General features: G+C 43.2%; 1 protein-coding gene across 8 annotated transcripts in view; it reads left to right on the top strand.

Annotated features, from left to right (window-relative positions):
• PHACTR1 (phosphatase and actin regulator 1) overlaps window positions 1-13,335 on the top strand; it is a 281,124-nt gene that overhangs the window by 233,875 nt on the left and 33,914 nt on the right. For all 8 annotated transcript variants that reach the window (XM_033934653.1, XM_033934652.1, XM_033934647.1 and 5 more), the window contains one exon: window positions 1,382-1,437. In XM_033934653.1, the coding sequence (XP_033790544.1) occupies window positions 1,382-1,437 (56 nt within the window). The remainder of the gene's footprint in view (window positions 1-1,381; window positions 1,438-13,335) is intronic.

The raw sequence follows: 13,335 nt of genomic DNA, 5'->3' as shown, positions 1-13,335 counted from the left end.
TCAAGCAGCGTCTTCTGCGTACTGCTTGTGCTGGCCTCAACGCCTTCCGATGTCATGTCCTGGTCGTGGGATCTGGATGTGACGTCAGAAGGGAGCCAGGCTGGCGCAATCAGCAGGTGGAAGACATTGCTCGTGCTGGTGGAACATTTCAAAACATACACGCAGGGTGCTCAAGCGGCAGGGAAGAGTGGGCGGACGCACAGCAGAGCTATGCCAGGTGTCACCACCCCAAGTGCCAACTACCCTTTGCCATGCCACTCAGCACATACCTGCCATTTCACCCCTGTTATGGCAGAATGCCATAGTAGAATGGAAGCTACACGTCACATTGTCACTTAACTTTTGGTGCACTACTTCTACAACTATACAGTACTCCCCCGATATTCGCGGGGGTTCCGTTCCAGGAACCCCCGGGAATGTTGAAAAACTGCGAATACGGTTTTTAGCAGGGGAGACAGGAGAGGGCAGCCGGAGCGCCAGCGAGTGAAGGAAATCACTAGTGGTATGCTCCGACTGCCTCTTCCTGCACTAAAGTCGGGCCTCACCAATCAGGAGCTGCTTTGACGCGCAGCTCCTGATTGGTGAGGCCCGACTGTAGTACAGGAAGAGGCGGTCGGAGCATACCGCGAGTGATTTCCTTCACTCGCCTGCTATCAGGCTGCCCTCTCCTGCACGGTCATTCGCAGTCAGAAAATACCACGAATGACCGGGACCGCAAATTTGCGGGGGAGCACTGTATATCACTTCTATAGGGGAGTGTCATGTTGTCAGTTTGTGTACTAATATGTGCATATACCATGGAGCAGTTTTACAGTAAGCCTTTTCCACATGTAGAAAAGCCTTTGCCTATAGAAATCCTAAGTGAAATCTCCCCCTTCATGCATGTGCACAATATGATATAGCCCCTAAGCAGATGAAGTGTTAGAAGAGGAAAAGCTATTAGTCTGTGTAATGTGAAATGCATCACAGCACATGTCAGCTGTCTTGTGTAATAGTGCTGTGTGTACAGAGGGCACAGTCAGTGGTCTGGAAGAGGAAGACTAGAATTAGCATCCTCACTGACGAAATTCAAGAAACAGGCATAAGAGGAAGGAAATGATGCAATGATTTATTAAGCAGAGCTTACTTTTCGTCACACTGGCTGGCTAAGCAGAGCCACTCACTGAGGCTCAGGTGTATCTGAGTGTGTGATGTAGCAAAGGAGGTCCGCAAATGACTGCTAAGGGTATTTCCCCCAGCCAAGAGGACCAGTGTAAACAAATGAATGAGCTACAAGGGTCCTCTCACCATGTCTCCGTCTGAGTTCTGAAAACCACTTGCCAAGGACAGTGAGTGGAGCGTGTACTATGGTCCAGAAACTGATGTTGATTTTATTCCGCAGGCGACTGAGCCAAAGGCCCACCGCAGAAGAGCTGGAACAGAGGAACATCCTAAAACGTAAGCCCTTGTAAATTCAACTGATTGTGTGGCAGCTGCTCTCCTCTGTATAGTATATTGTGCATGTATTTAGAATAATTTATCAGGCCCTGCTGGAGGGGAGCAACTCACATTGATGTAGTGTAGTGTGGAATGCAGTGAATGTTGGATAACATTATCCAGACGCTTTGAATTTTTTTTTATTTCTCTTTATTAATGACTGTTTATCCTTGAAAAGGTTAATAAAGTCATTTCCATCTGAAAAACAGTGTTTTACCCATGGAAAAGGGCTGTTGGAAGAGTACCCACTCTCACTGAAGGGATAGGAAATCATGAGTGGGGTAGATCGGGTAATGTTTACCCTTTCAGATAGCACTAAGACTAAAAGACACTGCAAAAATCAAATAGATTGCAGATCTAAAACAAATTGGAGAAAGTATTTATTTCAGTCATTGTACAATTTGGTGCTGGAAGATGCAGCCAAGGAAGTTATCATAGCTGGGTTTATGAAAAGGGTTTAGACAAGTTCCTAGAGGAAAAGTCTATAAACCATTATTAGCCCTGTTGATTTGGGAAAGCCACTGCTTGTCACAGGATACAAGCAACAAGGTACAAATCTACTCCTTGGGATCCTGTGGTGCTTGTGACCTAGATTGGCCATTGATGGACCTCTGATTGACCCTGGATGACACGTCTTATTTTCTTATGGAGGTATAGCGCAGGATCAAAAACTTAATACTTAAAAAGCTGAAAATGAGCCACTTAATGCAGGAAATTTAGGGCCTGATATTCAGCTGGCGCACTCAGTGTTTTGTTGACCACCACTGGCATAATGTTCAAAAATTAAATTCTGGACCATGTCAGGGCTCCCAATTTCGGGTTTCTGGAGCTGGCTAAACCATAGCCAGTTAACTGCAATACTGTATTCAGCACTTAACTGACTATGGTGAACTACTTAAAGATAGGACAGACTTCTACGTGGTCTTGTTTATGTGGTGGCCTTGGCCTTAGCCAGTTAAGTACTGAATATTGACATTTAACTGGCCTAGTACTGAATCTGCCCCCAGAACTCTCCTGAAATATCAGGTTTTGCTTTAGGTGCAAACAAGTCATTTTCAGTGGTACCAACTGGTTAGATGCTAGTGAAAATGACTGGTTAGCACCTAACAGGCTATTTAACCAGCCAAGAGTTGTTTCTGACTTGTTAAATCACTTTGAATATTGACCCCTTAATGTTTAATGTTTGGCTGTCGGCCCAACTTCTTCCACCCACCAAAGTAATTGCGCTTCATGGGTTCCTCATACCCATTCCCCTTCTTCCATATCACCTTCAGGCCCCCTCCCTCAAATCTTCAAAGACATTTCAGTTCTACAAGCCCCCATACACACCCCTATCCCTAGAACCCCTATTTATGTTGCTAGATGTCTCTGAATGTTTGCTAGCCAGAGGAAGTGGTTTCACTCCTGCCAGCCATAATGCTGAATCTAGGGTTACCAGATGTCTAGGAAAACCCAGACATGTCCTCTTTTTAGAGGACTGTCTGGGTGCCCAGAAGGATTTTCAAAACCCAGCAGTTTGTCCGGGTTTTGGAAGGCCCCAAGCTCAGGGCCGCGTCTGGAGGGCTTCTGCGCATGTATGAACGGTGGTGTGTGGTTTGTGTGGGAGCGGGGCTAGAGGCAGAACGAAGCGTGGCTGGGGACGGAACAGGGTGATGATAAGTGTCCTTCTTTATTTCAAAGAGGAAATCTGGTAGCCCTAGCTGAATCCAAACTGGTGTCAGTGACACTCTGACCAGCACATACATTTCCCCCTCCCGATTCGCAGTTTTAGGACTTGCGATTTTGATTATTCGTGATTTCTTAAAACTGGAATCACTCCCACTTCCCTCTCACCTCCTGGACCTCCCTGGACCTTACCTGGTGGTCTAGCGGTCTTTTGGGGCAGGAGCAATCTTCCTAGGCTCCTGCCCCGTGCAGATCACTCATCCAAAATGGCTGTCATGAGTTCCCGTCGTAATCTCGAGAGACTAAGGGAACTCACGGCAGCCATTTTGGATGAGTGATTTGCATGGGGCAGGAGCGTAGGAAGATCACTCCTGCCCCGAAAGACCGCTAGACCACCAGGTAAGGTCTGGGATGCCGGGGGGAATGCGGGGGTAGGTCAGATCCGGCCCAAAAGTTATTTGTGAATTTTCAATATTAGCGGGCCGGCTCTGCCCCTAATCCCCGTGAATATTGAGGGAGGAGTGTATATTGGCTTACTTCTACAAAGATTTGGAGACACCTAGAAGTGTGTATTTGGGGATCTCGGGAAGCCCAACTGTTTCAAGGGGGTGGGGGAGGAGTTTCCCTATGCTCTCCCACCCTTTCAATGTGGGCCAGTGGCCTCACTGTCTTTAACATGATTAATGTACTGCACTCACGATTTACTTTATTTTACATCAGGCATTAAAACCTAATGTAATAGAAGCATTACAACCAGCAGGCAACTCATGTTACTTTGACAGTTTTAGTGCTGATCAGTGCAATTTTCAAACTGCCTAACTTGCTGAAAAGTCTACCAATCTTTAAAATGTAAAGTGCCACTTAGGTGTGTAAAAGCTAGCATTCTATAAATCTAAGCACACAACATACGTTTCAATTTCAACGTCCTCTTATAGCATGAGGGGGGATGAGTGGCTGCTGCTAAACATACAGTATAAAGCCCTTGGAATATCCAGCACATTGGGAGCGGAGGAGTGGCCTATTGGTTAGAGCAGCTGCCTCAGTACCCTGAGGTCATCAGTTCAATTCCTACTGCAGCTCCTTGTGACTCCGGGCAAGTCACTTAACACTTCACTGCCTCAGGTACATAATAAGTACCTGTCTAAAATATGTGAACTGCTTTGATTGAAACCACACAGAAAAAGCTGTATCCAAGTCATAACATTACCAAACTGTGTATCGTAATGCATCAGTTATTGGAAGTTTGGAACTGGTTGATGTTTGGGCAGCAGGCACAGTATTAGAAGACTGTTCAGTGCCAGCCTTTATACAAGGTTTTCTAAAGAACATAAGAATAGCCTTACTGGGTCAGACCAATGGTCCATCTAGCCCAGTATCCCGTCACAAATACCTGGCAAAAACCCAAAGAGTAGTTCGTGGTCCTCCAATGTTGGCTTTGACTGGAAAGCTGTTCTCCTTGAAAAATTAGATTTGAAGCATACATTTGATGAATTGATTTTAGGTTTTGATATTACAATATAATTCAAAAGAAATTAAAGAAATAATACTTAAAAATTTATGATAGAGTTGAACCCTCAGTTGGTTTTTAGTCTTTATATTAAATAATTAAAATTGAGGTTAGGAAGGAGGTTTGGAGTAAATGATTATACTACATGCATTCAGGATGAAGACTTGAAATAACATCCAAGTTATAAGAGGTCTCTTTACTGAGAACAATGCATTTTTATGATACTTCAACTTCTTAATTGATTTGCTAGGGGGCAAGCTTTACTGTTAAAATAGGGCATTATTTGAATTATAAAAATGGTGGGTCCACAGTAATGATATATTAAGTATAAATGAAAGGAAGACACTGTTGTGTCAATAAAGTTTCAAAGTAAGTATTATATAAATTATCCATTATACCCCCTTCTTTCTGATAGTAGATATTTATTGGTGGGTTGGATAAATTAGAAGTTGATCCGCTTGTGTTGTTTAAAACCCAAAAAGTAGCAGCATTCCATGCCACCGATCCAGAGCAAGCACTGGCTTCCCCGATGTCTGTCTCAACAGCAGACTGTGAAAATGGTGATTAGAAATTGAAGGTGGTTTTGGTATTAAAAATAGTTTAGGGACTTCTCAGTTAGTCATTAGTCACAAGTATCTTCAGTGGCTGCATGGGGGGGTCCCCTGAGCACATGTGTAACAAGCTGGATGTCTTGTGACCAAAGATGTGCTGACTTATAGTTTTCTAGAAGCAAATAAAAACAGGTTTGAAATGCCAGCATGTGTATCCTGCACATTTTTACGAAGATATTAGAGCAGGCCACATCTATCAAAAGGGGGTGTCAGCATAGAATGGAAAAATCTTTCTAATACATCATAAAGTCTAACATGCCCATAACACATTTACCTGCTCACTGGGCACCATACTGTTGACAGTGGCAACAGACTTCAGTGAGGAAAATTGTCAGTCCTCAGTGCTTTATACCAATCCGTCACTTTCCAGTCCCTTATGCTGATAAGCCCACAATATTCAATTATTTTGCTTATGCTGCCATTAGAATTTGGAATAATCTACCTGTTTACATTAGGACTGATATTGATTCCTTAAGGTTTCATAAAAATTTGAAAACTTTTTTATATGACTTGTAATATACATCTTATGATGATATTTTAATTTTTGATTGCTTTTGTATTTTCTTATAGATTTTATAGCCTTTTTGGATGTAAATTGCCTTGAATCTTTTTGGTATAGTGCGATTAGTAAATTGTAGGTTAGATTAGATTAAATGAAGATGGTCGTAAAATCTTCTACTGCGAAAAGAAATGCGGTTTTTCATAAGATGTGGCTTGCTTGTAGTGAAGGTTACCAAATCACAGACAGGGCAGAGTATACATATAGGTGTAACTAGGGTTACCAGACGTTCGGATTTCCCCGGAAATGTCCTTCTTTTTCAAGGACATGTCCGGGGTCTGGATGGCTTTACAAAACCCAGCACTTTGTTTGGGTTTTGTAAAGCTTCCTTTAAATTGCGTCGGGCAGGCAGTGGGGGATGGGGCTGGGGTGGGGCTAGGGCAGGATTAGTGGTGGGACTGGGGCATAATGGGGCGGGAATGGGTGAAACTGGGTGGCGGCTCTAGGGATCTGGTAACCCTAGGTATAACATCAGTCAAAAGGCAAAGCAGCAGGCCTACAATAAACTGGTCATTTTTCACACAATTACTGCTGCTCTTCCACTGCAGTTTCTTAATAGAGTATTATATGTGATACTGACAGGACTGGCACAGCCTGGTGGTCCCATGCTCAAGTCTGGGAAGGAAAAGAATATGGTTACCACTAGTGCTGCCTGATTCACGATTCGAATCGGTTCACTGATTCACTTCTGGTAAATAAATTCGAATCGATTTAAAACAACAAAAAAAATGGCCCTCGCCCCCTAAAGCTGGAGCGGCAGCGCTGCCTCTTGCTGGCCGACCACTGCCACACCTGCCTTAGAGGGCGAGGAGGGAGGGTCAGTCAGGAAGTGCTGGTGACCGGCTTCCCCCTTGGCCTCCTACACATCCAGTTACCTAATATCAGCAGCCTGCAGAGAAGATTGCCGGTGCTAGTGATCTTTGCAAGCTGCCATAGGCCTTCAGAGCTGTTTCCTCTGCCGCGATCCTGCCTCTGACGTCAGAGGAGGGGCAGGCCCATGGCAGAGGAAACAGCTCTGAAGTCCTCTGGCAGCTTGCAAAGATCACCAGCACCGGTGATCTTCTCTGCAGGCTGCTGATATTAGGTAAATGGATGCGTGGGAGGCCAGGGGGAACACGCATGCCTTCCGAGGGGGGGGGGTGCAGTCCTTTGGGGAGGTGCAGTCCGGTGGGTGGTAAAGGCCTTCAGGGGAGACAGGCAGGCTTTCAGGGGTGTGGTACAGGCCTTCAGGGGGGACAGGCCTTTAGGGGTGGTGGTACAGGCCTTCAGGGGGGACAGGCAGCCCTTCAGGGGTGGGGTGCAGGCCTTCGCGGGGTGCAGGGCTTCAAGGGGGAGGACAGGCCTTCTGGGGTGGTGGCACAGGCCTTCAGGGGGGACAGACCTTCAGGGGAGGAGGGCCCTGGTATAGAAGTACACGGAGGGAGGGAGGGAAGGGGAGATTCAAAGAGATGTGCATATGCCTGACTTGGGGGGGCAAGAAATAATGGGTCTAAAAACAGAGGACAGTGAGAGAGATGGTGGACAATGGGATTAAGGGAGGGAAGGAACAGAAAGGGAGAGAAGTTGGACACAAGGGATGGTGTGGAGGGGATAGAGATACTGGATAGGGGGGTAATTGGGAAAAGAAAGGGAGAGACGGTAGACCCTGAGGTGGTGGGGAAGGAGGGAGAGATGCTGGATGAAAGGGTAGTTGAGAAAAAATGGATCTGTGGATGAAGACGAAAAAAAGGAAAGATGCCAGACCTCCGGGGGAGAAAAGGGAAACAGAAGGGGAGGACAGAGATAGAAGATGGATGGTTAGCACGGAGAAAGAAGAAAGAAGGAGACCCTGGCAAGCAAGTTATCAGAAGACAACCAGAGCCTGGGACCAACAAGATTTTAATAATGACCAGGCAACGAAAGGTAGAAAAATAATTTTATTTCCTGTTTTGTGATTACAATATGTCAGATTTGAAAAGTGTATCCTGCCAGAGCCAGTGTTAGACCGCAAACGTGAGCTAGGATTTAACAGAGAGAAAAAAAGTCTTTTTTGTTTGTTTATTTTGTTTATACCACAGCGCCAGTGTGGTTAGGAGAAGGCAAAGGGGGCAAAGAGGTATAAAATAAATCCACCAGGATGTTTGAAAAAACACCCAATTGGGCAGGAAAATCAAATCGAATAGAAAAATCGATTCAATAGGCTGAATCAAATATTCCTGTTTCCATCTTCTTAGTTCTTCCCCTGTGGTTTCTTATTTACAACAGTCTCATTAGGCGACCTCCTGAAGGAAAGCAAAGGGACCAACCTAAACTAGCAACAAATCCTTTTCCAGTCAGCCATAACAAAAACAGATCCTGTAATACTTCAGTTTGAGTCTCCTTCATGGGTTTGTTATTGTTACAAGTCTGCATTTGTGTTGTATTTTTGTTCAAAGCTCCGCATGGTTTTTTTTTTGTTAGGGATGCATAAAAGAGAAGGGAGAAGAGACAATATTTTATGAGCTTAATTAGGTTATTGGCACAAAAGGAGTTTTCACAGGCCAGGTTGAGCAGCCTGTGTCGACTGGTGGTGGTGGTGGGGTGGGCATGATTCCACAATTTGGGAACAAATTTATTATTTCCTAAGTATGCAGAGGGAGGTCATTTAGCTGTGTAATCACTCATGCTAATGTGTCTATGTTACATTTGACATATTGTAACGCATATAGTCCCCCTTTTATCAAGCTGCGTGAGGGGTTTTAATTGCAGGCTCAGGCGGTAAAAGTTCCGACATTCATAGAATTTCTGAACTTTGGAGCTTTTACCACTGCGGTCTATGATTAAATAAACCCTAAAGGGGGGGGGGATAATTTGTTGCTGTGCACTTCATTCCTTCAGTGTCAATTTTGTATAATCTAATGTACAATTTGTTAATTGCACTATGCCAAAAAGGATCAAGGCGATTTACATTCAAAGAGGCCGTAAAATCTACAGGAAAATACAAAAGCAATCGATAATTAAAATTTCATCATAATATGATTATTGCAGCAAGTCATATAAAAAAGTTTTCAAATTTTTTATGAAATCTTAAGCAATTGATATCAGTCCTAATGTAAACAGGTAGATTATTCCAAATTGTAAAGGCAGCGTAAGCAAAAGAGGAGTTGAGATGTTGTTTGTACCATACTTCTATAATCTGTGGAAAATGTAATAATAAAGTACCACATAATCTGGTGGAAAAATAATGCAAATGAGAAAAAAGCAAAATCAGATTATCTGAAGAGTCAGTCTGTAATATGCAATGAACTATTCAAGCTGATTTAAACTTAATTCGCTTCTCAACTGATAACCAATGAGGATTCTTAGATGCTAATGCAGCACTTTCAGTCTTTTTAGACCAAACATTAATCTAACCACAGTATTCTGGAGCAACTACGCACTATCAGTTGATAGAATACTATCAACTGTGCATGTTGCATGTCATCTTACACCAACCAATGACTTGCTCTAAGTGGGCATGCCAAAGGTTTAGCATGCCAATAAGCTTTTAAGCTAGGGGACTAGGGGACATTCAATGAAGTTACAGCGAAACACTCTTAAAACCAATATGAGGAAATATTTTTTCACTCAGAGAATAGTTAAGCTCTGGAACGCATTGCCAGAGGTTGTAGTTAGAGCAGATAGTGCAGCTGGTTTTAAGAAAGGTTTGGACAATTTCCTGAAGGAAAAGTCCATGGTCTGTTATTGAGAAAGACATGGGAGAAGCCACTGCTTGTCCTGGATCGGTAGCATGGAATGTTGTTACTCCTTGGGTTTTGGCCAGGTAATAGGGACCTGGATTGGCCACTGTGAGGACAGGCTACTGGGCTCGATGGACCATTGGTCTGACCCAGTATGGCTATTCTTATGTTCTTATGCTAGTATTCCATAACAGCACAGGCATAGATTAATGAGACAAAGCCAACGTGGATTTAGTCAAGGGAAGCCTTACCTCACCAATGTACTTTTTTTTTTTTTAAGGGTTGAATAAACATGTAGATAAAGGAGAGCCAGTCGATACTGTGAATCTGGATTTTCAAAAGACATTTGGGTTTAAAAAAGGTCTGGATAATTTCCTAAAAGAAAAGGCCATAAGCCATTATTATTAAGATGGACTTGGGAATATTTACTGCTTATTTCTAGGATACCCTTTTGGTATATTGCCAAGAATAGGCCACTATTGGAACCCGGCTTGATGAAAACTTTGGTCTGCCCCAGTATGACAATGCTTATATTCTTGTGACCTGAGGCGCAGCTAAGTACTGTTACAGAATTGGTACTAAGCATGCCCTATTGTGGCACCAAATCAAGGTTCCAAGTTATAGAATTTCTCCAACACTGTACAGGGAACTTGTTTTCAAAACCTCGTCACCAAGGAACTCAGCTCAAGCCCGTGTTTGAGGAGGATGCACTCACTACCCAGTGGTAGGCAATAATAATAATAATAATCAAAGTATATACCGCAAGGCCGTAAAGTTCTATGCGGTTTACAGTAGATTAAAAAATTACAATAAAAGATTGTATAGAACTAAAAAAGTTAGAAGCCAATAACACTAAAATGATCTGAATATTACATAATCTTTATGAATCAACTGCCTAAATACTTCAAAAACAGATATGTTTTTAGATGTCTCCTAAATTCCCCATAAGTGTCAGTAAGCAAAAGCAATTGTTCTAGATCCTTGCCCCATAACGCTGCCTGATATGAAAAAAGATGTTGATGATGCTTTTTAAGTTTACATCCTCTAACAGGCGGAAAAACAAAATTCAGATGTGAGTTTCTCTTATGTCTGTTGGTGGCAAAAGAGAAAAGCTCAGCTATATATTTGGGAGCTAAACCAAACAAAACCTTAATACAAAAACAACCAAACTTAAACTTCATTGGCGCCTACTTTGGCAGACAATGCAGCACTCGATAGGAGGGTGTTACGTGATCGTATTTCATCAACCTAAAAATCAACCTGACCGCCGCACAGACCTCATCACATTACACCGGTCACAGTGAGGAACAGGGACTCCAGAAACAGCTTCATTGTAACACAAAAAGGAAGATTTGGTATCCTGCCGCATACATTTTCACTAATCTGCTGTCATCTTCTATGTTACTATTAATTAAAAAAGGAAAAAGCATATTTACAAATAAATGCTATTTGCTTATTAGCCTAATACTGCTTTAGACTGGCATCCCAGCTGTCCATGGCAAACACTGTTCCGTTTAATGTAACTAATATACATCTTCAGGCACTGATTAGAACTCGGAACTCTCCAATCAGTGACTCATAATGAAGACACTGTAATAGTCTCAGTGCTGATGTTGAAGTACTGAAGCAGTGCATAGTATTGGGAACAGCTCAGCTTTGGTGCTAATTTTTTTCACATTCCCCCAACACAAATTCTAGGAAGGAACTTCGCATCGGTGGACAACATGAGTTTTATTATACTTTTGCAAATGGAACCCAGGCTTATCTTTGGCAGCTGAGTTGACCCTGCTGGTGGTGCCATATGACTCAGTTCCAGCAGGTCTTTTCTCTGGCACCTTTAAGCTCCCAGGGATGGTTTATCCTCCTTCTAAACAACAGGCCAGTTCCTTTTTCTTGTAGGCATCACTCCATGACCTAGCAAACAGGTTTTCATCTCTAAGTTTTCATTCTCCAAATGGCTATCCCACCATTACAAAATTCTGTTCCTGTGGGATCTTTACAGGAGCAGCGAGAAAGGCTCCACCCTATTCCTTTTGACCTTTGGGAATCTTCCCATACCTTCCTTATACAGCAAACAAAATCAGAAACTCCAGTTTTCGTTTTCTTTTAAAACCAATGTCCCAAATTAAATTTTGCAAGGGAAACAGCTCATAAACAGGACCTGAATGTAGTAATAGCACGGCTTCTCCATTTCAGGTTCTATTAGAACAATAGGCCAATTGCAATTGTTTTGGAAAACCTTGCTATTTTCACAATACCTAAACAGTTTACTTGCAGAATCCACTAATCGCTAACATTGCAAGATCTATTTTTATGACAGTCTAAATTAATTACTATTACCCTTATTTCTCCTTTATGTATATTCTGGTCTCCTGGCTATTTGTAAACCGAGTTGAGCTCCGTTGAAAGATGATCAATATATAAACCGAAGACTAGATTAGATTAGACTCTGTCTCGGTCTTGCACTCGGGCTAGGCTTGGCCACATTCCTGGTTTTTCCAGATTGTTTTCAGGGACCTCCATGCCCTGGGAATGGTTTAAGCCATACCTCAGTTTTTAGCCTGATATACACTTTGGGGTCCTCAGCAGCCTAGGTTACCTAACCCATTTTCTCCCCCTGGCAATCTCTGCTTTTTAGGGCCCTTGGGGAACCCTTCCTCCTCTCCAGCCCTCTCTTGCTTAATACAGGGAACACCTCTGCTCATCTGCATCTGGGAACCCTTGAAACCTGCCTTTTTCTTCTCTATGGTTGACTTTACAACCAGCATTTAAACATTGGTGACTGGGGCCTACATAAAGTGGCGGGTGTGGCTCTGGTCACCTTGTTGGGCAGATTGGATAGTCCACGAAGGACTCTTTCTGCCGTCATTTACTGTTTCAGGAAGTCTTTCTAGGGCTGAGCACCTCCCTAGGAACTTAGAGCTCCTCCCCCACTCCTATGTCAGGTGGATGACATCACCAGGAGTTGTACTTTTGCTTGAGGCATAGGGCTGGACTACATTTCCAAGAAGGCCCAGCCCCTCTCCTCTGAGTTTTAACTTACTGTGGAATTCAAGCAACTTCTTTGCTCCTTCTTTACTGATCATAGACACCCAGTTTTCTCTACTCCCATGAACATTATTGTGCTGATATCTCAGATAGGGCTCCATGCACTTAACTAAGAGCTGTGTTGACCTCCACAATCCTACTGTGACACCCTTAGGTGTCACAATAGTCAATGAACAGTCGGAATGTAAAGGCTCAAAATGTGTCAGGCAGAATTCACTTGCTTCTGTTCACAAATGTCTTTTTGCTGCAGATATCCTCTTAGCCTTTCAGTCCTGTTTTAGAGCTGCTTGCATTCTTTTCTGGTTGGTAAGATGAGATGAGCGCTTCCCTTCCAAACTATTAACAAATAATCCCATCCCCCCAAATATTGGGACAGAATTATTGGAGTTTCACCCCTTCCTAGTGCTCCGGGTAGATATTCCTGGATAAATCACAGCAAGAGTCAACCAGGAGAATTCTGAGAGCAAGCTACAAATGAAAGCACTGCATCATGTACTGAACCATAGAATATGTGCTAAGTGGTGGCTGTGGAAGGTGAGCAGTGAGTGTGGCTCCTGAATATGCGTGCTTGAGGAATTAGCAGTGTATGTAGTATACCAAGGGGTAGAGTTTGCTTCACATCTTGAACTCTCTCTCAGGTTTTAAATGCTACAAGTTGAAGTCCTCTAAGTTTAACTGCCTGTCTGTATTTTTGACCTATTGGAGTTCACAAAGAAAACGAGAGACTTAGAGACCAATATTCAGACCACGGGAGGTGCTGAGTCCAGATAG

This window comes from Geotrypetes seraphini, chromosome 2 (genome assembly GCF_902459505.1).
Source record: "Geotrypetes seraphini chromosome 2, aGeoSer1.1, whole genome shotgun sequence".
NCBI classification, from domain to species: Eukaryota; Metazoa; Chordata; class Amphibia; order Gymnophiona; family Dermophiidae; genus Geotrypetes; species Geotrypetes seraphini.
Note: the sequence above shows the minus strand (reverse complement) of the source record. Positions and strands in the feature narration are given on the sequence as shown.